General features: G+C 40.9%; 1 protein-coding gene across 2 annotated transcripts in view; it reads right to left on the minus strand.

The window, feature by feature from the left end:
- Positions 1 to 22871, minus strand: part of AMFR (autocrine motility factor receptor) — a 41045-nt gene extending 18174 nt beyond the window's left edge. Inside the window, exons 1-8 of one of the 2 annotated variants that reach the window (XM_082607719.1) lie at positions 22473 to 22871; positions 15495 to 15587; positions 12276 to 12440; positions 10753 to 10905; positions 7905 to 7945; positions 7607 to 7739; positions 5858 to 5991; positions 4901 to 5011 (exon numbers count right to left, since the gene is read on the minus strand). In XM_082607719.1, the coding sequence (XP_082463845.1) occupies positions 4901 to 5011; positions 5858 to 5991; positions 7607 to 7739; positions 7905 to 7945; positions 10753 to 10905; positions 12276 to 12440; positions 15495 to 15557 (800 nt within the window). In that variant the 5' untranslated portion in view covers positions 15558 to 15587; positions 22473 to 22871. Of the gene's footprint in view, positions 1 to 4900; positions 5012 to 5857; positions 5992 to 7606; positions 7740 to 7904; positions 7946 to 10752; positions 10906 to 12275; positions 12441 to 15494; positions 15588 to 22468 lie in introns of both variants that reach the window. The other variant, XM_082607718.1, reaches the window with a different exon arrangement.
- Positions 22872 to 23247: the final 376 nt, after the last annotated feature.

The raw sequence follows: 23247 nt of genomic DNA on the forward strand, positions 1-23247 counted from the left end.
ACTAATAAACAAATTCAGTAAAGCAGCACAGTAAAAGAGCAACATGGGGCTTCCCTGGTGGCACAGTGGTTGAGAGTCCGCCTGCCGATGCAGGGGACACAGGTTCGTGCCCTGGTCCAGGAAGATCCCACATGTCGTGGAGCAGCTGCGCCCGTGAGCCACGGCTGCTGAGCCTGCGCGTCCGGAGCCTGTGCTCCGCAACGGGAGAGGCCACAACAGTGAGAGGCCCGCATACCACAAAAAAAAAGAGAGCAACATGAAAAATCAGTTATGTTTCTATACACCAGCAATGAACAATCCAAAATAGAAATTAAGAAAACAATTCCATGTACAATAGTATCCAAAAGAATAAAATGCCTAGGAATAAATGTAACCAAGGAGATGAAAGACTTGACACTAAAAACTATAAAAGATTGCTGAAAGAAATTGAAGAAGACCTACATAAAAGGAAAGGAATCCCATGTTCATGAACTGGAAAACAATATTGTTAAGATAGCAATCTTCCCCGAAAGTAATCTACAGATTCAATGCAATCCCTATTCAATTTCAATGGCCTTTTTTGCAGAAATGGAAAAGCGGCTCCTCAAATTCATATAGAATTGCAAAGAGCCCCAAATAACCAAAACAATATAAAAAAAGAAAAAGTTGGAAGATGCACCATTTCCCAATTTCAACTTACTACAAATCTACAGTAATCAAAACAGCATAGTACTGGAATAAAGATAGACATATAGACCAATGGAACAGAATTGAGAGTCCAGAAATCAACTCAAACGTCTATGGCCAAATGATTTTGCCAAGGATGCCAAGACCATTCAATGGGGAAAAAAAAGATTCTTCAACAGATGGTGCTGGGACAACTGGACAGCCATAAGCAAAATAATGAAGTTGGACCCTTACCCTCACTTCATGTACAAAATTTAACTCAAAATGGATCAATGACCTAAATGTAAGAGCTAACACCATAAAACTATTAGAAAAAAACTATCATGACCCCAGATTTGGCAATGGATTTAGATTTGACACTGAAAGTATGACCTACCAAAGAAAGAATAGGTAAACCGGATTTCATTAAAAATTTAAAACATGTGTGCACCAGACGACGTTACCAAGAAAAAAGTGAAAGGACATTACAGAATGGGAGAAAATATACACAAATCATACATCTGATAAGGGTTTAGTATCCAGAATATATAAAGAACTCTTACAACTCATCAACAGAAAGACAACCCAATTAAAATAGGATAATTTGGCTTGAACAGATATTCTCCAAAGATGATACACAAATGGCCAACAAGCATGTGAAAAAATGATCAGCATTACTGGTCATTAAAGAAATGCAAACCAAAACCACAATGAGAAACCATTTTACACCTCAGGATGGCTATTATCTAGTGTAAAATGTAAAATGGTGTACTCGCTATGGAAAACCATATGATGGTTCCTCAAAAAGTTAAACATAGAATTACCATATGATCCAGCAATTCCACCTCTGGGTATATACCCAAAAGAATTGAAAGCAGGGTCTTGAAAAGAAATTTGTACACCCATGTTCGCAGCAGTATTATTCACGATAGCCATAAGGTAGAAATCATCCAAGTGTCCATCAACAGAGGAATGGATAAACAAAATGTGATATATACACACAATGGAATATTTTTCAGCTTTAGAAAGGAATGAAATTCTGACACATGCTACAACATGGATGGACCTTGAAGACATTATACTAAGTGAAATAGCCAGATATAAAAGGACAAATATTGTATGATGTGCTACTGTGTGAGAGCAGTCAAATTCATAGAGACAGAAAATAGAATGTAGCTGCCAAGGGCTGGGGAGAAGGGGAGATTGAGGAGTTAGTGTTATATGGGTACAGAGTTTCAGTTTCAGAAGATGAAAAAGTTCTGGAAATGGATGGTGGTGAAGGTTGCACAACAATGTGAATGTACTTAATGCCACTGAACTGCACACTTAAAAATGGTTTAAAAATGGTTAAAAGCTAAATTTTATGTTATGTATGTATTTTTTTACCACAATAAAAGCATAACATTTGAGAATTATCATTTTAAAAAACCCACCATAGGGCTTCCCTGGTGGCACAGTGGTTAAGAATCCACCTGCCAATGCAAGGGACACAGGTTCGAGCCCTGGTCCAGGAAGATCCCACATGCCGCGGAGCAACAAAGCCCGTGCGCCACAACTACCGAAGCCTGCGCATCTAGAGCCCGTGCTCCACAACAAGAGAAGCCACCGCAATGAGAAGCCCACACACCACAACGACGAGAAGCCCCCACTCGCCGCAACTAGAGAAAGCCCATGCACAGCAATGAAGATCCAATGCAGCCAAAAATAAATTAATTTAAAAAAATAAAAATAAAAAACCCACCATAATGAAACACCACTTCCTACCAACTAGGATGACTATAATAAGAAAAACAGAAAGTAATACGTATTGGTGAGGATGTGAAGAAATTGGAACCCTCGTACATTGTTGATGGGATATAAAATGGTGCAGCTGCTGTAGCTAAGTCTGGTGGTTCTTCAAGAAGTTAAACATAGAATTACCCTGTGACTCAGCAATTCCACTCCTAAGTATATACCTAAAAGAAAATCAGGTACACAAATGGATACCCATTCACAGATGTTTATAGCAGCATTATTTGCAATAGCTAAAAAGTGGAAATAACCCAAATGTCCATCAATGGAAGAATGGATAAACAAATTGTTTATTATTTTAAAAAATTTAAATTCAGCCATAAAAAGAAATGGAGTACTGATACATTCTACAACTTGGATGACTTCGAAAACTTTATGCTCAGTAAAAGAAGCCAGTCACAAAAAAGTCACGTATTATATGATTTCCTTCACATGAACTGTCCAGAATAGGCAAATCCATAAAGACAGAAAGCAGATTAGTGACTGCCAGGTAACATGGGGAGGGAGGAATGGGTAGTGATTTACTTTAATGAGTATGAGGTACTATTCTGGAGTGATGAAAAAGTTTCGAAACTAGAAAAGAGCGGTGGCCTGCACCACACTGTGACTCCACTAAATGTCACTGAATTGTATACTTTAAGATGGTTAACTGTATGTCATGTGAATTTTGCCTCAACCAAAAACATTAAATCCTAAAATTAATCTAATCATGTGATTGAAAACATTTCTTCTGGGGTGAAATACACTCTCCTTTGAGTTAGTCTTCCAAACTGTCCCCAAGCTCCTTAGGAACTACCTGAAAGTTTTTTCAGAAATGTGTGTGAATTCTCTGGTCTTCCAACCTCATCAATCAGCACCACTACCCATCCAGTCGCACAGCTGCAAAACTAGGAGAATCCCCAACGCCTCATATTCCTCGTTTTCCCACAGCCAATCTAGCACCACGTGCTTCCTAATCCTTCTCACGTCTGTCCACCCTCCTCCAGCTCCACTTCCACCACACCAATCCACACTCCTCTCAGCACATACCTGAACCACTGCAGCCCTTACTAACTAGCCCCCCTGATCTTTTCAAACTGCATCCCTGACCCCGAGCCCCCAAGCCCCTGCAGGGTCGCTCATGCCTCATCCCTGACCCTCAAGCCCCTGCAGGGTCGCTCATGCCTGCTTCTCCTGCCTCAGCAAACACCACTCCTCCTTTGACATTCTGAGCTTCAGCCACACGGGTTCTCTTTAATTCCTTGGATACGCCACACTCCCTCCTGCTACAGACATGTTCCTTCTGTCTCAAATGCTCTTCCACCTGATCCCTTCTTCTGCTGACTTAACTCCTACTCATCATCAAGAGTCACTTTCTCCAGGTGGGAGTCAGGTTCCTTTGTTACAAGCTCTCAAGGACCACGTTCCTTTTCTTTAGAGCACTTATCTCAATTCATCATTACATGCTCATAAACGCATGTGGTTAATTCATGTCAGTCTCCTCCATTAGGCTGAAAGCTTCGTGAAAGCAAAGACCACATCTGTCATTTTAATTTAATTCCCCAGAACCCAACACAGCACCCAGCACATTAAAAAGAAAAAAAAGAAATCAATAAATGTGTTGAGTTACTGATACTCCAGCTCCAAAGCCCTTGTAATATTAAAAAGGAGAAGAAAAACTATTTGGGAATATAAAATAAGGAAAGGAAGATTAAAGATGTAAAGATTATAACTTTCTCAATATGCAAAATTGACCACAGATACAAAAGGCCAAAAGATACCTCAAGGTCCATCAACACCAAAAACATCCAATCTATAAACAGAATGATTTGGGTTAAACAGACACAGTTCCTGTGAGATCTCTAAAAATGAATAATGTAAGGCAGTGAGGACTGCAACACAGAGACAACAGGACTCCCTGGGAACGGAACAGCCTGTACCACACACAGATCTAGTCCAGTCGTGAAGGTTTGCAGAAGATCCCATTTTCTAATTCCTGATAACACAGTCACAGTTCTGGACTGCTTAGTGCTTCTCGTCTGATCCCCATCTCAGCACACTTGCCTGGTGTGTTTTTTTATGTTGCCTTAGGGCATGTGCAAAATGCAAAGATATATATTCTCACCAGGGTAAGAATAGGGAATAAGCTGTTAGAAAGCAAGGATCCCCCCACCCCTTTAAGTCTTACAGGTGTATTTGCTATATCTCAGAACTTAAATGGAGAAGGAATATGAAGACAGCTAACACACCCAGAAACTAAGATGGTAACCTGTGAGTGGGGAACAGTCCTGCCCTGTAGGCAAGAGGCTGAGGAATAAGGAAGACACACCCAGGCTCCCCATCCCACTCAGTACCAGCACCACGGCCAGCCTGAGGGAATGTCCCCACTCCTTGGTTAAGGCTGGTCTTAAGCCTCGGCACAAAAAGCACCCACATGCCCCTGGACAGAACACCAGTCCCATGTGGCCCTTTGCAAAGCTCCTACTTGTGGAAAAGATGTCCACAGGGCAGTTTCCTCGCAGCCTGCATGGAGTCCCAGCAGATGGCACAGTCATCGTTATTGACAGCCAGCTCCTCTGGAGTTGCAACCGCAAACCTGTAAAAAACAAAGTGCAACTGGCAGGGATCTCCATCAATTCCACACACAAATACTGAGCACCACTTATTTCACAGACTTCACCTTTAACAGCACAGTTACAGAGGAATCGTGTTCAGTAAAAAAATCTCCACCCACGAAAAACATTACACCTGCATTCTCTTCATAGCCCACCAAAGAGCAAGAAATCTATACACAGAAACTGACTGTGTCTTAACAATGGCTCCTGTTAGTGATGACTTAAGCGAACATTTCTGGGTAAATCAGAGGAGTTAAGACCCCTCAGAGAGCCAAACTGTTCCCTTGGACACAAAAAGGACACCCACTGATCTCCCACTTTCAGGCTTGGTTTAGCCTCAGGATGGCAAGTGAGTACCTCCTCCACTGAGGTTAAGAGTATGAGAGACAGTATGTGTGTGTGAGCACACGTGCGTAAGGAAGAAAAAGGGCAGAAGCCCAAGGAAACATCCATTTAATAATAATGATGATAAAAATAATGACCTAATAAAAGAACCTAATCTTTACTGAGCACGTACTATGTACCCAGTACTGTTCTAAGTAATATTACATTCATTATCCCATTGAATCCTCCCAACAGTTCCAGGAAGAAGGTTCTGCTATCATCCCTAGACTTAAGCAACTGAGGCACAGGGAGGTAAGTAAATTGCCCAAAATCACACGGCAACTAAGTGGGGCTTCAAACCCAGGCAGTCTGACTCCAGAGCCTATACTCTTTACCATTCCGTTAACAGTTTACAAAAGCAGGTTCTCGTATAATCTGGGATCTGTTATTATTAAAGATCTCAAATGAGTCAACATGAGCAACGTCAACTTGTGCTTAATTACCTGGCTTCCATGTTTCCAACCACCCGCAAATAGTTCTTGTGCCGGCGGATTCGACGTTGTACCTCATGAAACAGGTAACGCAGCTGCATAAAGATGACCAAGCTGGCCATGGATAACCAGATGTTGCCAAATAACTTAACAAGAGGGAAAGAGAATAAAATATACAATAAAAGTGAATGTGAACTTGCTACTGCTGAGAGTGCGGTATGCAACAGAAGCTCTGAATTGTGGGCGAAGGTGAACTGGAGCAGTCATTCAGAAAGCAAATGCACACATTTCTCTCACTACCCTGAACAATGTACATGCTCTCTGGCCTAGTCATTCCATCACCAGCAATCTTTCCTGAGGAACTAATCAGAAATTTTAAAGCTTTATGCAAAATGATGCCCCTCCATGCAATTATAAAACAGAAAATCAGGAAATGGACACAATGCCCAGTAGGGGAATAATTATACTGTAAACTCATATAATGTAACATTATATACTCATTATATTTATTATAAAATATAATTACATCCTATTATTATATTTTATATATAACATTTTGAAGATGAATTACATGGGAAAATAATATTTAAGTGAAAAAAGGATAAAAGTACTTTAAAAAAACTAATATGTGACAAAAAAAGGTATGCAAAGATGTGAAGTAGCAAACAACTGAATACAATCTAAATATTCTATTATGGGAGCAGGCTGTTCAATGGCTGGGGGTGGGGGAATAGGAGGAAGGTGGTCAAAAGGTACAAACTTCCAGTTATAAGATAAATACGTAGTGGGGATAGAACGTACAACATGATGACTATAGTTTTAACAGTGCTGTATGGTATATTTCAATTAAATCATTGCACCTCTATGTTGTGGAAGTTTTATCTTAAAGGTATTAAAATGATTTAGAAGAATTGTTGCTAGCATAGGAAGATGTACATAATATACTAGCTACAAAAAGCCTAAACTATATGCCCAATACACAATCTCCATTGAAGAATGTATGGATTTGAATATATAAAGAAGCAGTAAACACAACAAAATGTCAACAGTTATCTCTGGATATTTGTTTGGGGGGGCCTTTTTATTTTTAAAGTATGTTTTGAAAGTTACTTTTAAAAAGTAGACTTATAGAAATGCGCTGTTTTACCCAAACATTTTTAAATGCTACTTTGATAGGCTTACAATTTAAATAAAATGCCCACCAAATATGTTGACTCTCGCCATTCACAGATCACTGAAGTGCTAAACCAATGAAGCACGTTTTCAGCATGGTGATTTCTTGCACATCAAAGTAAAATGTAAACAATGAAGTAGGAGGAATTAAGAATAAAGACTTTGTTTTTAATTACAAAGATAGAAAATTTATGAATCCATGAAGTAGCTAACACAGTGGGAATTCCCTTTACCACCTACAAAGTAACTGTTAAATATTAGAAGCCACAGAAACTATGAGGAGAGGAATTCCCTTAATTTCATGCTAAAACAATTATCTACTGACTTGGTCAGCAGAGTCACCCACATCTCCTAGACAGCAAACACCTCCTGAGCTGGGCACCAAACTCATTCTACACTACTTTATACCTGCTGGCCAAAAAAAAAAAAAAAAAAAAAAGGAAAAAAAGGGAGGGGAACAGCTGCATCATTTTTACAGTCTTTAAGTGGGTCATCCACAAATGTTTCACCTGTTAAACCCTGTGCTAAACAGGGTTCCTGATTCTAAAAAACTTAGCTGTCTGTTAGAGCTCCTTCTGGGAAACTTACCAACATGTGAATATGATGCATGAGGTCCAGGGACAACAGAGTGAGCTCCATGACAAAATCTGTGTAATAGACATACGTTCCCTTTCCTTCCCACGTTCCTTCGTGATTGAGGTCCCAGAGGTGAATTACATATCTGCAGTGAATAGAGAAGAATCATGTTAATTACTTACTGTTACAATTGAATTTGTTTTAAACATGATATACTACAGTCACATTTTTATAAATTTTTTACATGTTGTATCTTAAAATCAACTGTATGAGTAGACCTCCAGCACCACCCTCCCAAATTTCTACTCACCGTAAAATCACATGAGCAGTCCTCACTGTCACAAGAAGAGACTATTTTAAAAAAGAGAGATTTTTTCTTTTTAGTAAAATTTAGGATTGCTCAGACCAAATTTACTTTTACAAAGTGATGAAAGTTCTCAGTTCAATTAAAAATCAGGTTGGAGGTGGGGGACTTGGAGGAGGGTAGTCACAAGGTACCAGTTATAAGATCAGTAAGTCCTGGGGATGTAATGTACAACATGATGACTAGAGCTAACCGTGCTGTATGGTATATTTCAAAATTGTGAAGAGAGTAAATCCTAAGAGTTTCTATCACAGGGTAAAAAACATTTTTGGGGGTATGAATATGCGATGATACTTATTGTGGTAATCATTTCACAACAAATGTAAGTCAAGTCATTATGCTGTACACCTTAAACTTATACAGTGCTGTATGTCAATTATATCTCATTAAAACTGAAAGAAAAAAAACCAAGTTACCAACCATTTTATTTCATATGCTTCAAATTTCCATGGAATATTTCCATGACCTAGAAACAACTTTCATTGAGCCTTTTCCTGTTAATAGGTGGCAACCAATTACACCTGTCCATTTCCTGGGCATGCCTTCTACAATCTTGAGGTCATTGAGTTTGACAATCACTTATATTTTATACTGCATTAAGTCACCATAATCGATTATCCTAAGAGGGTGTCTGAATACTTGGTGACCCTATACCCAAGGTACAGCTTAGGTACTACTATCCTAGATATGAATCCCTGCTCTCTATATAATGCTTTCTGCACCCCCTTCACCCACACAGAATAAAACAGATGAAGGAAATCAATAACAAAATAAGAACCTCATAGTATTCTGTATTAAAGAAACTGATACTAAGAAAAATTTCTTCTTAATCTAGCAGAATAAAACTGTTAACATTCTTTACATTTGAGATCAGGAAACTCCCATTTACAAATGGAAAATATTTTACATAGAAGAGAAACACTATAAACATATGATTTAGTTCAAAATATCAAATCTGTAACATAAATTATCTTAAAAAAAATAATGAGCTAAAATGAAAATATGCCCTATGACCCAACAGACCTATTTTAAATGTCTTTAATTTTAGGTATACCGTTTTTCAAACTTTGGCCTAATACTAATTAAAAGTTAGAGAAACAAACAAGGGAAACCCAGTATCATTCAAATGGTGATTTATAGTAAAATATATCTAAATCAAACTAATTAATGTCAGAGTAAATAAAATTTTAAACATATTTTTTTACATTTGTATACCTTTCACATACAGAAAGTATTCAACTAGGATTGCAAATGTTTTTTTTTTTTTTCCGTATGCGGGCCTCTCACTGTTGTGGCCTCTCCCGCTGCGGAGCACAGGCTCCGGACGCGCAGGCTCAGCGGCCATGGCTCCCGGGCCCAGCCGCTCCGCGGCACATGGGATCCCCCCAGACCGGGGAACGAACCCGCATCCCCTGCATCGGCAGGCGGACTCTCAACCACTGCGCCACCAGGGAGGCCCGCAAATGTTTTTATTAAGTACTTAAATGTTCTTTCCTTATTTTTCTTACACTACTATATTATACTCTGAAATGAATGCTATTAAGCAAAATAAATTTTAACCCTATTCTAACTATTCCCAATTAGTACTTCAAACTTAGTGTTTTTTTTTTTTTGCGGTATGCGGGCCTCTCACTGTTGTGGCCTCTCCCGTTGCGGAGCACAGGCTCCGGACGCGCAGGCCCAGCGGCCATGGCTCACGGGCCCAGCCGCTCCGCGGCATATGGGATCCTCCCAGACCGGGGCACGAACCCGTATCCCCTGCATCGGCAGGCGGACTCTCAACCACTGCGCCACCAGGGAGGCCCAAACTTAGTGTTTTGATATTAGCTATCTACTGATACTGATATTAGATATCTATTATTTCATTTTTTCCATTAATAATAGCAATTATGGACAAGATAAAAGTATTTTGCCTTTGACCTGAGGAAAAAAGCAAATATAGCCACTGAATATAAAGAACATACAAAAAATTTGATTTCTATCGAACAGAAATTAGTATTTTCAGAAAGGGTTTAAAAGTAAATTTTAAAATATACATGAATATCTCAGATTATTCTTTCAAAACAACAGTTTGCATATATATTGTATTATTCTATAAAATCTTAATTTATGGCCTATCTAAAATAACCAATTACAGGATATTTCCCTACTAATTGTTACCAATCATTGTTTACAATATCTTAAGGAGAAAACCCTTCCCACTTGGAAGTCACAGAACTTGGATTGTGCTACTTTTGCCACTTTGGCACTTCAAGCAATTCACTTCACCCTCCATGCCCATTTCCCCATTAATAAACAGGTATAATAAAATGAGTCAATATATGTAAGGTATTTAGAACAATCCCCAGCATAGAGTAAGCACTATATAAATGTCGGCAAAAATAATTACAGTTGACCCTTGGGCAATATGGGAGTTCATCCCCATATAATTTATAGTCGGGCCTCCGTATCCAGTTCCTTTGCATCTGTGAATTCAACCAACCAGGGACCATGTAGTACTGTAGAATTTATTACTGAAAAATATCCATGTATAAGTGGACCCACACAGTTCAAACTCACGTTGTTCAAGGGCCAACTGTACTTTTTATTATGTTGTAGCAAGGATCACGTGAAATAACATATGTAAAAGCAATCAGTACCAATACCCGACCCCAAACAAAGGAACTCAAAAAATGCTTGTTAAAATGAAGACCAGATATCCACTGTGGGTGAAAATAATCTGTCAATAATCCTCTAGCTTCCTTGAAAACACATAGGAACATAATCAGAGCAAAAGCCTGTCTCTGCATCTTACCTCTGCAGCCATGAAAGCCAATGTGTGCATCCCATGGGTGTAGCCTGTGACACAACAGACAACTGCTAATCCACAGCAGGAAAGCAGCATAGCAATCAGTAGAGACAGAACTCGACCATGGCTACTCATCGGTGTGGTGGGAGAAAAGGAAAGCTAAAAATGCAAAACAGGAGAAGGAAGCTCATTCTTCAGCATGGCAGTGTTAATTAAACCTGACTAAGCATGGCAGTGTTAATTAAACTCAAGATTAACCTTGGTGTCTTTGCTTGGAGGTCTGTGCGTAGCCGCAAGGCCAAATGGAAGCACAGAAAAGTATCCCATCACCAGATGGTCAAAATTCTCCAACCAACCTAAATATGAGTATGAGCTGATATTTTGAGATTTTTATCATTTAATTTATGGAATATAACAATATACATTATATTTGCATCTCAAATTCTCAAGGATCCTCCTACCAGTGGGATTATAAGCCTCTAGAAACAATTTGCCAAAGGAATGTAATTCTCTCTTCTAGCTTCAACAGGACTCAACTTCAACAGGGCAGCACCACATTCTGCTGTGTTCTTTCACAATCTTGTTCTAGCCCTAATCCCTCAAAGTCACTTGGGAGGACATTCCTAGCCCGTTCACGGCTAGGACAACTGAAGTGTAATCCAGGTGCAGACTGACTACTATCATAATGCTATGTTAACAGTATACAGCTTGGAAAGGAAGGCCTGGAGCTGTGACTCCTGAGCAGGAAGGTGTAGATACCAAAGCAGTCGGGGAGGTTAGAAGCACCTGTCCATGGCCTGGGATGGGGGTTGAATTATGAAACAGCTGAAGGCTTTGGAACTGAGATTAACTCACACAGACGGGCAAGGACCACCATGGTCCATGAGGACTGGGTAAAGAAAGGGGCAAGCAGCGTTGTGGAGTGGGTTTAACGGAGGGGCAGGATTGTAGGCGTCCATTTACGGGGGATCCAAGAGATTAGTTCAGGACTACTAACAAATGAAGATTCACCCACACAACTCTGAAGCCAAGAGGCAGATCTTGTACCCAGACAGAAAAGGTTCACTTCTCCAGGGACCAAGGAAGCCAAGAGAGCTAATTCAGTCCTGCCCCAGGGTGGAAACAATGTAAGCTAGTCAGAAAGAAGGGCTCCAAGAACCAGAGTAAGAAGGGGGAAAATGGAAGGATATTAGAACAGAAAACATCTGGAAGAGACCAGCTTTTTTTCAGTTTATATATTAAGGTTTCCTTGCGCTGTGATCAAAACAGTTTGTGTAGGTGATTTGACCTCACGTGGGTTGTAATGCAACACTACTGGGGAGGGGAAGGAAACCTCCCTAGGGGACACTGCTCCTGCATTCCTTGGCTGCTGCAGAAAGCTTCTCAAGAAACAGGTAGGAGGTACCTGATCCAGGAGCCTTCCCTGGGAGAGCTATCCTGCACATGTGTGTCACGGCTCATTCATATTACACAACTGAGACCTGGCAAATGTGTGCCTAAGCAGGAGAAGAGCTTGGCTAAAAACTCACATATTCAAACCGGTCCTTGCAGAGCTGAACCATCAGATGCAGAAATACCAGTCCAGCAAACCAGAGGCACCACATGACCACTTCTTCCACTGTCTGGACATTCAGCACACCAAAAATGAAAATGAACTTGTAGAAAATGAAATTCCAAAACTTGTCTTTGAGGTGCTAAAAAGAAAAATATTTATAAAGGTGATTACCATTATACCTAACTCATTCAAGGAGAAGGTAACATAACAAAAGCTGGCTTCTAAGGAGAAAATAGTCTATTCTCAGCTTTCTAACACTTGTCCACAAGAAAATATCAATAGAAGGCAAAGAAAAAATGAGCCCTCTGAAAAATAAAGGGAAGACACCTAGAAAGTAATCTATAGATTTTGGATTGAATTCCTTAGTTATGAAATTTTAGCCATTAAAAGGGGAGTGATATTAGTTTAGTACCTTATGTATTAATAATACATATACTTCTAACAAAATAAAAAAGAATGGTGAGAGCTACAAATATCATTTTTAATACTTCTACTCTCTAGATTTTTAAAACAAACAAAAGAAAAAGACTGGACATTCTTCTTCCTTTTTTTTTTTAAAACATCCTTCAGATTCCAAAATAACATATGCTCATTTGCCAGCCATAATCAATAATGTATGAAAAAGTACAAAGAAAATTAAAACAAAAATGATGCCTTAACATTTTTATGCATTTTTCTTCCTAAATGTAAAACATTGATTTTTGTATACTTTTATTTCACTTATATTGTGAGAACCTTACCAATGCCAATGAATACTGTCTGAATAGACCACTTTAGTGGTTACATGTGGACACCGAAACGTTTTTTTCACCATTCAGAAAATGTTGCAATGAATATGTTTGTACAAGTTTCTATTTTTTCAGCATCATAGAATCAAAGCTTACGGATATTGTTATGGTTTCTAATAAGTAACATCCATCTGATTTCCAAAGAAGTTATATAAATATACACTCCCACAGAAGTATATCTGTTTCACTGTACCCTTTCTTACACTGAGGATGTCCAGTTTTAAAAATCTTTACTATCCTGAAAAAAAGGGCAATGAGGGGCGTCTAGCCAACAGATATTAAAAGATACCTCAAGCCATCTGTGGGAGTGGTGGCAACTGAGTGCAGAGGATAAGGATGAAAATATGGCTCCTAAGTATACTTTTATGTATAGTTTTGAACCATGTAAATGTTTCACAAATTCAAAAACTTAGAAAGAAAAGCAAAATTGAATAAAAACATAAATAATTGAACCTACATGTGGAACAAATTGATAATGTGACTATTTAAAGATAAGAGTTACTTGGAGAACTTTAAAACACTGTACTCTGACTGTACACCCTTTGTTCAGAGAACAAAATGAACTAGGGATCCTTGGTGAATGTCTGTTTCCAGATCTGGGGCAGGAAAGCATGAAGTGAACCTAGAACATTTTGTGTCCTGGTTCTGAACCTTCACTCCACCATCTATCTGCTGTGTGGCTTTGGGCAAGTTACTTACAATCCCCAGGCTTTGGTTTCCCCATCTATAAGACAGGTATTATAACAGTGTATATCTCATAAAATAGTTGGGGTAACTCAGTAAGTTAATATATGTATGGTGCTTAGACAAGTGCCATAGTAGGCGATAAGTGCATTTAAAAAATTCCTTGTTCTACACCGCCACTTAACAGGTGGAATATTTGTCCAATTTTAGGTAGTCAATGTCTTTGCCTCTAGCATTACTCTATTTCTTGAAGTTTAAGCACACAGAGAGTAAACCCATGTCAATTCTGTAGCATTCTAACTCAAAACGGCACTTAATAAATGCTACTGGATGACACTGGTCAAAAACTGTCATCACTGAACAACACGAAAGACGTGATCTATACTGAAAAAAAACTGAAAGTAGAGTTGAGTGACAAATGTGCCCATCACGATTACCTCCAGGTATTCGAAAAATCTCTGTAATACTCCAGGGTTATGTTTTCTGTAAATTCTGAACTGATATTTAACATTTTAGGAAAAAGAAAGCAGTATGTAAGGCCCACTGGTGCCAGATCAATCCACCAGCAATTAGGTTGCTTGCCTGGCCTGACCAATTTCTGGCCCATAAGTCAAAAGTTTTTCTTGAAAACAAAAGAAGTATCAAAAAAAAGCTTCTGTATCCTACCAAAAAACCCTCTATGTTCTACTGATCCCATCTGGGAGACCTCTGGAGTCGATATTTTGGAGAAAGTACTGAATACTCACTAATGAAAAATTTCTGGGAAAACAAACAGTCCTGCCCTTAACGGCATCCAAGGGCTCAAGTCTAAACTAGGACCTCAGCTGATTTAATATCAAGAGATTTGGGTTGAAAAGGATACGTAAGGGGTGAGGTCACTGTTGTACTTTTAATGTAGTAGGTTCCTGTGTCTTACCACTGGGATAAGATAAAGTACAATATAGTTCTGTTTGTATGTTATTGTTTTAAAAGCCAGTTCTAAATTCTTACTTTAAAACACACTATTCAACACTCCATCCGCTAAAATCCCTGGGGAACTGCCAATCTGTACAGTATGCTTGTGGCATTACTTCTTTAACGGAAGCACCTCCTGCTCATACATACATTCTGAGAGTAATGTTCAAATGTCAGACTATCTCACCTGAACACTGCTTGTAGAATGATGCATCTTAATACACTTTTCCAAAGGGAAAAACTAAAATCTCTTGGTAAATTCCTTTGGAAAAGAACCCATATTCTAAAGAATGATATATACAATTACTCAAACTAAAACACGTCTGAGCTTCTTTTAAAATTACCTCATAAAAGTCATGGGGAAACAGCTATAAAGAACAATATTGGGACAACTTGGATACATTAAATACGGATTGTGGATTACATAAAGTATTTCATCAATGCTGAATTTCCTCATTTTGATCACTGTGCTATGGTTACATAAGAAAATGTCCTTGCTCTTAGGAAACACATATTAAAGTACCTGAGGTTAAAGGGGTATGATGTCCCCAGTTTACTCTCAAAAGGATCACAAAAAATATGTATATATAAATAAAAGGCAACTGTTAGAGTAAATGGGGAAAAATGTTAATAACTCTGAATCTGGATGAAGTCTGTATAGGAGTTCTTCATGTTATTTGTACAACTTTTCTGTAAGTTTGAAATTATACCAAAAATTTTTTTCTTTAATCTGGTCACAAGAATGCATCCTTGCTATCTGGACTTACCTGTCTTTCGCTCACTCGAAGAGGGCCAAACACAATACACTGGATTAGCTTAGCCACCAACATCAAAACACAGCAAGCAGTATTTACTAGAACCTGTACACAAACCAAAGAAAGGAAGTTTATTTACTTCTGTTGAAAAATAAAAGCAGCTCTAAAAATTTTATATTAGGAATTCAGCCAACGTTTCTAATGACGGAGACTTTCCAGTTTTCTACCAGTACAAGATAAGTAATATTTGAAGGGGCACATTTTTATGGGTGGCAGGGTACGGATGAGGAGTGGGGAGGACGGCACCAGCTCAGCAGTTCATTCACAGAACCGCGCCCCAACATGTACCCTCCAGAAGGCCATCCTCCCCTTCAGTCTTAACTGAACTGTGTGTAAACTTTGTACTGTGTGCACCTGAAAAAACCATAAGTATCTCCTAGGTACATCACTTCCTACATTAAGATTTTGACAGCCTAGAAGAAAACTTTTCCAGAAAATTCAGTTATCATGAACAGTGAAGTCCAGCACCCAAACATCCTGCCCTGCCCTGTCAGAAAAATAGGACATGTGGAGAAGAGTGTGGATGGTCATAAAAAAGTCACAAGATCATGAAGAACTGAGAATCAAAAACATACACATTCTCAAATGTATTGCAATGGGACAAAAGATATCTGTGGATGGTGCTGGCCTTAAAGTAAAGGTTCTGGGGCATTTAAGGGGAGTGGAATCAAGAAAGCAGGAAGAGCTGAGAACTGAAAGGCAACCATGAGACACCAATGACAATCCAAAGCCTTCTTCACCAGCAAGTGGAAAACTTTCTTAGTAATTAAGAGAGGGATCTCCTTACACCTAAACAACAAATGTAATGCTTACAAAATGAAAACGTGGGCTACCCCTGACTCAGAGGCTAGTGTGGCACATCACATTACTGATGCTCAAATGATTTCTAAAACCACAGAACCTGAAAAAGCCAAAAGGACCTTGATGAAGATGGTAAAGAGGACTTTTATTAAGAGCAAATGAAAACAAACACCAACAACATAAAGGCTGCTTCAATCTTTGATTCACTAAGTTTACAGGAAGGTGGCCATATTCCTCTTTCCAGGTCATTCTTCCATCTACTTTTAAAAGAAGCAAATGATATTTTAAGAAGAAGTAAATAAACGGAAGGTGACGGAAGAGAGTAAGGTAAGAAAGCAAACTCCCTAAGATCTCTTCAGGTTCCCTAGTGCTTCACAGCATCCAGCCCTTTGGGAGCCCTGACGCATTACATACAACGAGTGGTAGCCCTGATTCATTACAAAAGATTAAATTATGTTTAGTTACATTCTGCCTGTCTAATGGGGCAAGGAAGTATGTGACGTATTTTCAAAGAACTGAAACAAAAATAGTGCTGAAAAATGAAACTCTTCTGGTAATTAAATCCTTCAAATAGCCAGGAAAAAACTCAAATTAGTTATCCAAAACATCCCACCTCCCTAACATGACTCCCTGTGGAGCAGCCCTATTCAAAACATTCCAACAAACAGTGTAGAATACTAAATTTTAAGGAGATGAAATAGAGGTTTAAAAGGCTCATCTTCATTGTGCTCTAAACCAGTTAATGGGAACCCCAATCAGGTTAAATTAAGTAAAATTAAAATTAAGTAAAATTAAGAAAAAATGTCATAAGACAAAACTACAGCCCCAATCCTTCATACCATATCCCCCAGCTGAACAGGATTTTTAAAATCAGCCAAACATCTCCAACCTAATTACAAAACAATTTTTTAAAATTCTTCCTGTTTTTGCAGGTAGGCTTACAAAGTAAAGAAATAAATTCAACACATTTAGCACCTACTTGCTCAAGGAATGTGGGACATTAAGAGAAATGAGGGTGATCTGGACCCTGCACTCAAAAAGCTTTTAGGATCTACAAGACACAGCTTGGTAAGCATCTAACAGACCAAGCCAGCTGCTGTAAGAACAACAGAGGAGAAATCAAATTTAGGGTCACTTAATCATTTCTCTACGCTAAACAGCATTCTCATACACCTTGGGTTACAAAATAAGAAATAAAGTATTACTTCTCAGGTAAAACTTTTCTTAAGTTTTTCTAAGTTCAAAAATGAGGTATAGGGCTTCCCTGGGGGCACAGTGGTTGAGAGTCCGCCTGCCGATGCACGGGACACGGGTTCGTGCCCCGGTCCGGGAAGATCCCACATTCCGCGGAGCGGCTGGGCCCGTGAGCCACGGCCGCTGAGCCTGCGCGTCCGGAGCCTGTGCTCCGCAACGGGAGAGACCACAGCAGTGAGAGGCCCGCATACCGCAAAAAAAAAATAATAATAATAAATTAAAATAAATAAATAAATAAATAAATAAATAAATAAATAAATAAATAAATAAATAGGGAGCTCTACTCAATATTCTATAATAACCTATATGGGAAAAGAATCTGAAAAAGAATGGCTATATGTATATGTATAACTGAATCACTTAGCCGTACACATGAAACTAACACAACACTGTAAATCAACTATACTCCATTATAAAATAAAAATAAAATAAAATTCCAAATCAGATCCCACTAGGTCACCAGTGATATCCTTACAGAAACAACACTTCAGCCCATATTTAAACCAACGGAATTCGGACAAACTTTCTCACCTCACTTTATCCTTGCAGACCACAGTAAAAGTACTAACCTCATTCTGCTCTACACAGCTAACTAATCTTTCTTTGTGGGCAGAATCCAAACTTAAATGTAAGTAAATCTAAGTACAAGGGGTTCACTGGAGCACTGTTTATAATAGCAGAAAAATGAAAACCAATTAAATGTCCATCAGGGAGGTTACTTCAATAAACCGTAAAACAGCCATTCAACAGAATATAATGAAGCCAGGAAAACTAAGTCAGCAGTTCTGCATTTACTAGCATTATACAGAACCTTCAAGATAACTTGCTCACTGAAAAAAAAGCAAAGTGTAGAAATGTGATTACTACGCTACCTTCTGTGTAGGAAAAAGAAAGAATATGTATACATACCATATATATTTGTATGATATGTAGATGTGAACTGTGTCGACTTGATCAATCTGGGTACTTCTTAGTCTTCTACTTAACACCAGCACTAACTACCCCCTCCCCCCACAAAACACACCTTCTATCAGTCTCCTCCTTTAAGGACAACTGGAATGTTACTTTTCTGTAGGCTCCCAGTGACAAGTATAAAATGCCAGTAATGCAAACTCCCCCTTATTATACTGATGCTTGTGTTCCTCTTTGCACAACATTAGGGAAATAAATGAGATTACGTATACAAAGCATGCAGCATACATCTAGCAAGTAATCAAACAGCAATCTCCTTCCCTCCCCACTATAAAGATTTTTCCTATATTTTTAAGTTGTTTATCTAGGCTTATATCCTATTATTTACAAGTTTAGTCTTTTTCTTCAGCTGCCCCAACATTTCTGGAGCTAACATTTTTCTCTAATCATCTTTGGAATATTCACCTCATAAAGACTCAAACCTAGTAAATTACTTTCAGTTCTCAAGTTGTATAATTATGTGAAGATGGGCTCTTTGAAGCAGGAGTCAGAAACTTTTTCCCTAATGGGCTATCAGACAGTAAATATTTTTAGATTCTGTAGGCCACATGCTCTCAGTCACATATTCTTCCTTTCGGAAAAAAAAAAAAACTTTAAAAATGTAAAAACCATTATTAGCTAATAGGCCAAATAGGCCAACACGGTTTGCCAATCCCTGCTCTTAACCGTCAGATGACTTTTATCCATTTTCGTTTTTGGTGACTTTTTCCCTTGACACTTCTATTTAAACTACTTCATTTGCATATAATTAAGTCATCAGAACCTTAAAACTTGTTTCATATGTCTATTTCTCCATTTTACCATGTCCAGCTCTTACAGTTTTAAAAGCAAATACATAAAAAAGAAAAAGAAAAATCCAGAACTGAAAAAAAACCAGGAGAAAGTGATGAAACTAATGAGTAAGATTAATGAAGTTGAAAAGCCAAAAACACCTGAACAATTCAAAACAATGATGGAAACTGATCAGGAGGTACTTTAATGGAAGTGACATCTGAACAATGTAAAAGTACCCAAGAAATGAGTAACAAAATAAAACCTAATCTGGAATGAAAGTTCTAGAAAGACATGAAGAAACAAATAATCATGCCAAACCTGGGTAGGTGTTAGTGCAACCCTGGGAACCTCCCCTCACACCTGTTCTCAATGTCAGTGCCAGAGGGCCACCTGGAGAACTTTCCTTGGGGACTGGAGTCCTAGGTCACTACATCTCCTGGCCTCTTCCCAGTCTACACAAATCCATCTTCCCCACTGCGGCTATAGGTCCGCCCCTGAAAAGATCATCTCATCATGACAGCCCCTCCTCCCCTCCACTCCCGCTTAAACCCTCTGGCCCATGAAATAATGTTCACACTCCTTAACAGAGCAGGCAAGGTTTACATCATCTGACCTTCACCCCATACCCCATCCTCTCCCTCATCAGTTTCTCAACCATTAACATGCCTAAAATCACCTAGGATATTAATCAAAATGAAGACATTATATCAGTATCTATATTCATCTAAACTGTGCCCTACAAAGATAAGTTTTAGAGATTCCAGTATGCAAAATAATATCTAGCAGGATTTGCAAACTGGCAGAAAGATCAATTGATTGTTTTGTCTTGCCGTTTTTTAAAAAAATATTTATTTATTTATTTGGTTGTGCCGGGTCCTAGTTGCAGCAGGCGGGCTGCTTAGTTGGGCTCCTTAGTTGTGGCAGGTGAACTCTTAGTTGCGGCATGCATGTGGGATCTAGTTCCCCGACCAGGGATCGAACCCGGTCCCCCTGCACTGGGAGCGTGGAGTCTTATCCACTGCGTCACTAGGGAAGTCCCTTGCTTGGTTTTTAAAAAATTGAATCTGAGTGTCCTTGGGCAGGGAAAGAAAGGATCCATTCTGACAAAGGCCCCGCCATATATTCTCCTAATAATGCGATCTGTCAGGCCTCGGAGGAAGGCATTTGAGATTTTGACTCCCACTCGTCTACTAAAGCAGAAACTTAAGTAATGAGGAAAACTGACAATGCATACATGGAGGGTCTGAGGAACCAAGGAAGACCAAGATAAGTGTGAAAACCACAGAGGAAAGATGGAAGAAAAACAGCAAGATCAACTGAGAAAGGTAAAAAATCATCAGCAGATAGGAAGAAATTACAAACTCGCATGAGGCAAGACCTGTTGAAAAAGCTGGGAAGAAAAGGAAATTTTCTTAAAAGTAATAATTTTCAGAGAAAATCAACAGGCTTTATGTAATGTTTTATGAAGAGGTGTTAACCTTGGAATTTGAACATGAGTTTTGTAAAAAACTCTGGCGAGGGGGCAGGGAGATCATTAAACAATACTAGTAGTTGTTAAATACTATAGCAGTTCCATTTCAAAGGCTTATTTGTACCTTATACTTAAATAAATAAATATATAAAAGACTACATTATAATCTCAACATTTGGCAAAATCACTCTTCACATCACAGTTTACCTGCCAACTGAAATGCAAAAATAGATTTTTTAAATCTATGTTTAATAGAAATTAAACAAGAGACGTGTGGCTGAGTTCTTTCTCTTCTCCCTTGTTCTGTACTGTAAGATTCAGCTTTACACAGCAGTGGAGGAATGGAACTCCACCCTTCACTGCCTTCTACTCATCTCTTCATCAGAAGGACCAAGAGACTTGATCCACACCCACAGTTCATAAATCCCACTGGTTCCTGATGAAGCACAGCGGGATTAATTATAACAAATGAGTTGTGTATCATTCTGTGTACTTGGAATATTAATCCCAGTCACTTACAGCCGGCTCTCACCCCAAAACGGGAATTTACAGAAGACAAGACTCTGGACCCAAGACACCACAGCACATCCAAGGGACAGACTTCAGTCCTGGAACAACCTTTCTGATCGCCGTGGGGTTTCTGTGAGGCATTCAAAGGCTAAGGTAGAAGCCAAGCTCTTAAGCCAAAATACTGTTGATCTACCCGCCTGAAATTATCTGTTCTAATAAGTGAAACCAGCATTTATGCCTTGTAAATGCTGCTTATCTTACACTGGCAGACAAACTGGAAACCGTGTTTTAAAATGGATCACTAAAAGGAGAAATCCTGAGTTCAAATGGAGAGACACCTCTTGACTCCGAATGTTTTGGCTGCCTTCAGACATCAAAGGAAACTTTCATGAACCACCAGGTAAAAGCAGCAGGAAAGGAAGCACAGTTTGTATGTTTGTTCTACCCAAAGAGGACAATCACATAATAAATAGAAAAAAAAAAAAAAAAAAAAGGTCTCTCTCCAAACAGGAATGTCCGAACACACCCAGATGCCTAAAATTCTCCTATGCTCAACATCCTGTCTCTTCCCTCTCTTTGTGGGAAACCTGTTAACATTTCCGGGTCTGACAGAGTCCGAAAAGCCTTCCAACTTCCCTCCACAGTTTAATAAAATAGCCGGGGTAACTGACTGGCCGGTCCCAGCCTCCCAGGTCAACCCGCTCTTTGAAGACTCCTTGTTTCCTTCCCGGTGGTCCCTCAGAACCCCAACTCTGCTCCGCCATCGTTTACTTCTCCCCCCAACCCACCCCAGCACCTCCCCCCTACCCCCCGGCCCTGACCCTCCCCGGCCGGCCGCGTCCCCTCGCACCCCGCCTCCTGCGCCTCCCCAACCGCGTCCCAAAGTCCCTTCCTCAGGCCCTCAAAGGCGACCCTGCCCTCGGGACCCGCCGCTCCTCACGACCCCAAAGCCACCCCCGCCAACCCCTCACCGGATCCTTCAGTGGCGCGCACGCGGGCGGGGCCCCGCCCCCGGGGGTCCCGGGGGGAAGGGACCCCGGCCCCAGCCACGCCCCCCACAGATAATGGGTGACATGGCGGTCCCCACAATCCCCCGCCCGGCTCCTCTCCGCTCCTCCTCGGGGGACCCGGCAGCCTCGCTCACCCACACGAATAGGCTGTCCGAGAGCAGGTACTGGGCCACGTCGCGGGCCCGGGGTCCCCCGGTGCTCGGCCGGACGAGCGCGGCCAGGTCTGGCTGCACCGCGGCCGTTACCGGCTCCGCCTCGGCGGGCCCAGGCCCGGGCCTGGCCTCGGGCTGGCTGAGAGCGCGGTAGGCGCTGACGATGGTGCCGAGCAGGGCCAGGCCGCTGAGGCCCGTGTAGGTGCGGAGGCTGGGCCAGGGGAAGCGCTCGAGGAAGAGCAGCGGCATGGCGGCAGCGGCGGCTTCCAGCCCCCAGGCCTCCCCGCGCTGCGGCCGGGCCGCGGCGGCCTCGCGAACGGCGCCCACGGGCTCTGGCGTCGCCGTTGCCGTTGCCGTCGCCGCTGCCGCCTCGCCGGGCCGGGCCGCTCCTGGCCGCTCGCGCCGCTCCGCCCCGCGCCGCTCCCGCTGCTGCCCCTGCCGGCGCGGAAGATCCTCGGCTGGCTAGGGGCGGGCCGCCGCCCCCAGCAGGGTGCGGGCGGGACGGGCGCGGGGGCGCGGCCTCCGTCCCCCGCCCCCATCGGTCGCGCCGCCGCCTGGCTGGCGAAGGCCTCGACTGCAGGCCCTGGGGCCCAGAACCTAGCATTATCCTCCACCGACACCCCAGCTCGGCCTGGCCCACGGACGCACAGGCCACCCGACCGGGGCCGAGCCCAAGCGTCACTCAGGCCCGACGGCGCTGACAAGCGGTCGAGACCTGGCCGCGTGGCCGATCCGCGGGACGCGGGTACCCCCACCCCCGG

The sequence above is a fragment of the Mesoplodon mirus genome (genome assembly GCF_964341445.2).
Source record: "Mesoplodon mirus genome assembly, chromosome: 19".
Taxonomy (NCBI): Eukaryota; Metazoa; Chordata; class Mammalia; order Artiodactyla; family Ziphiidae; genus Mesoplodon; species Mesoplodon mirus.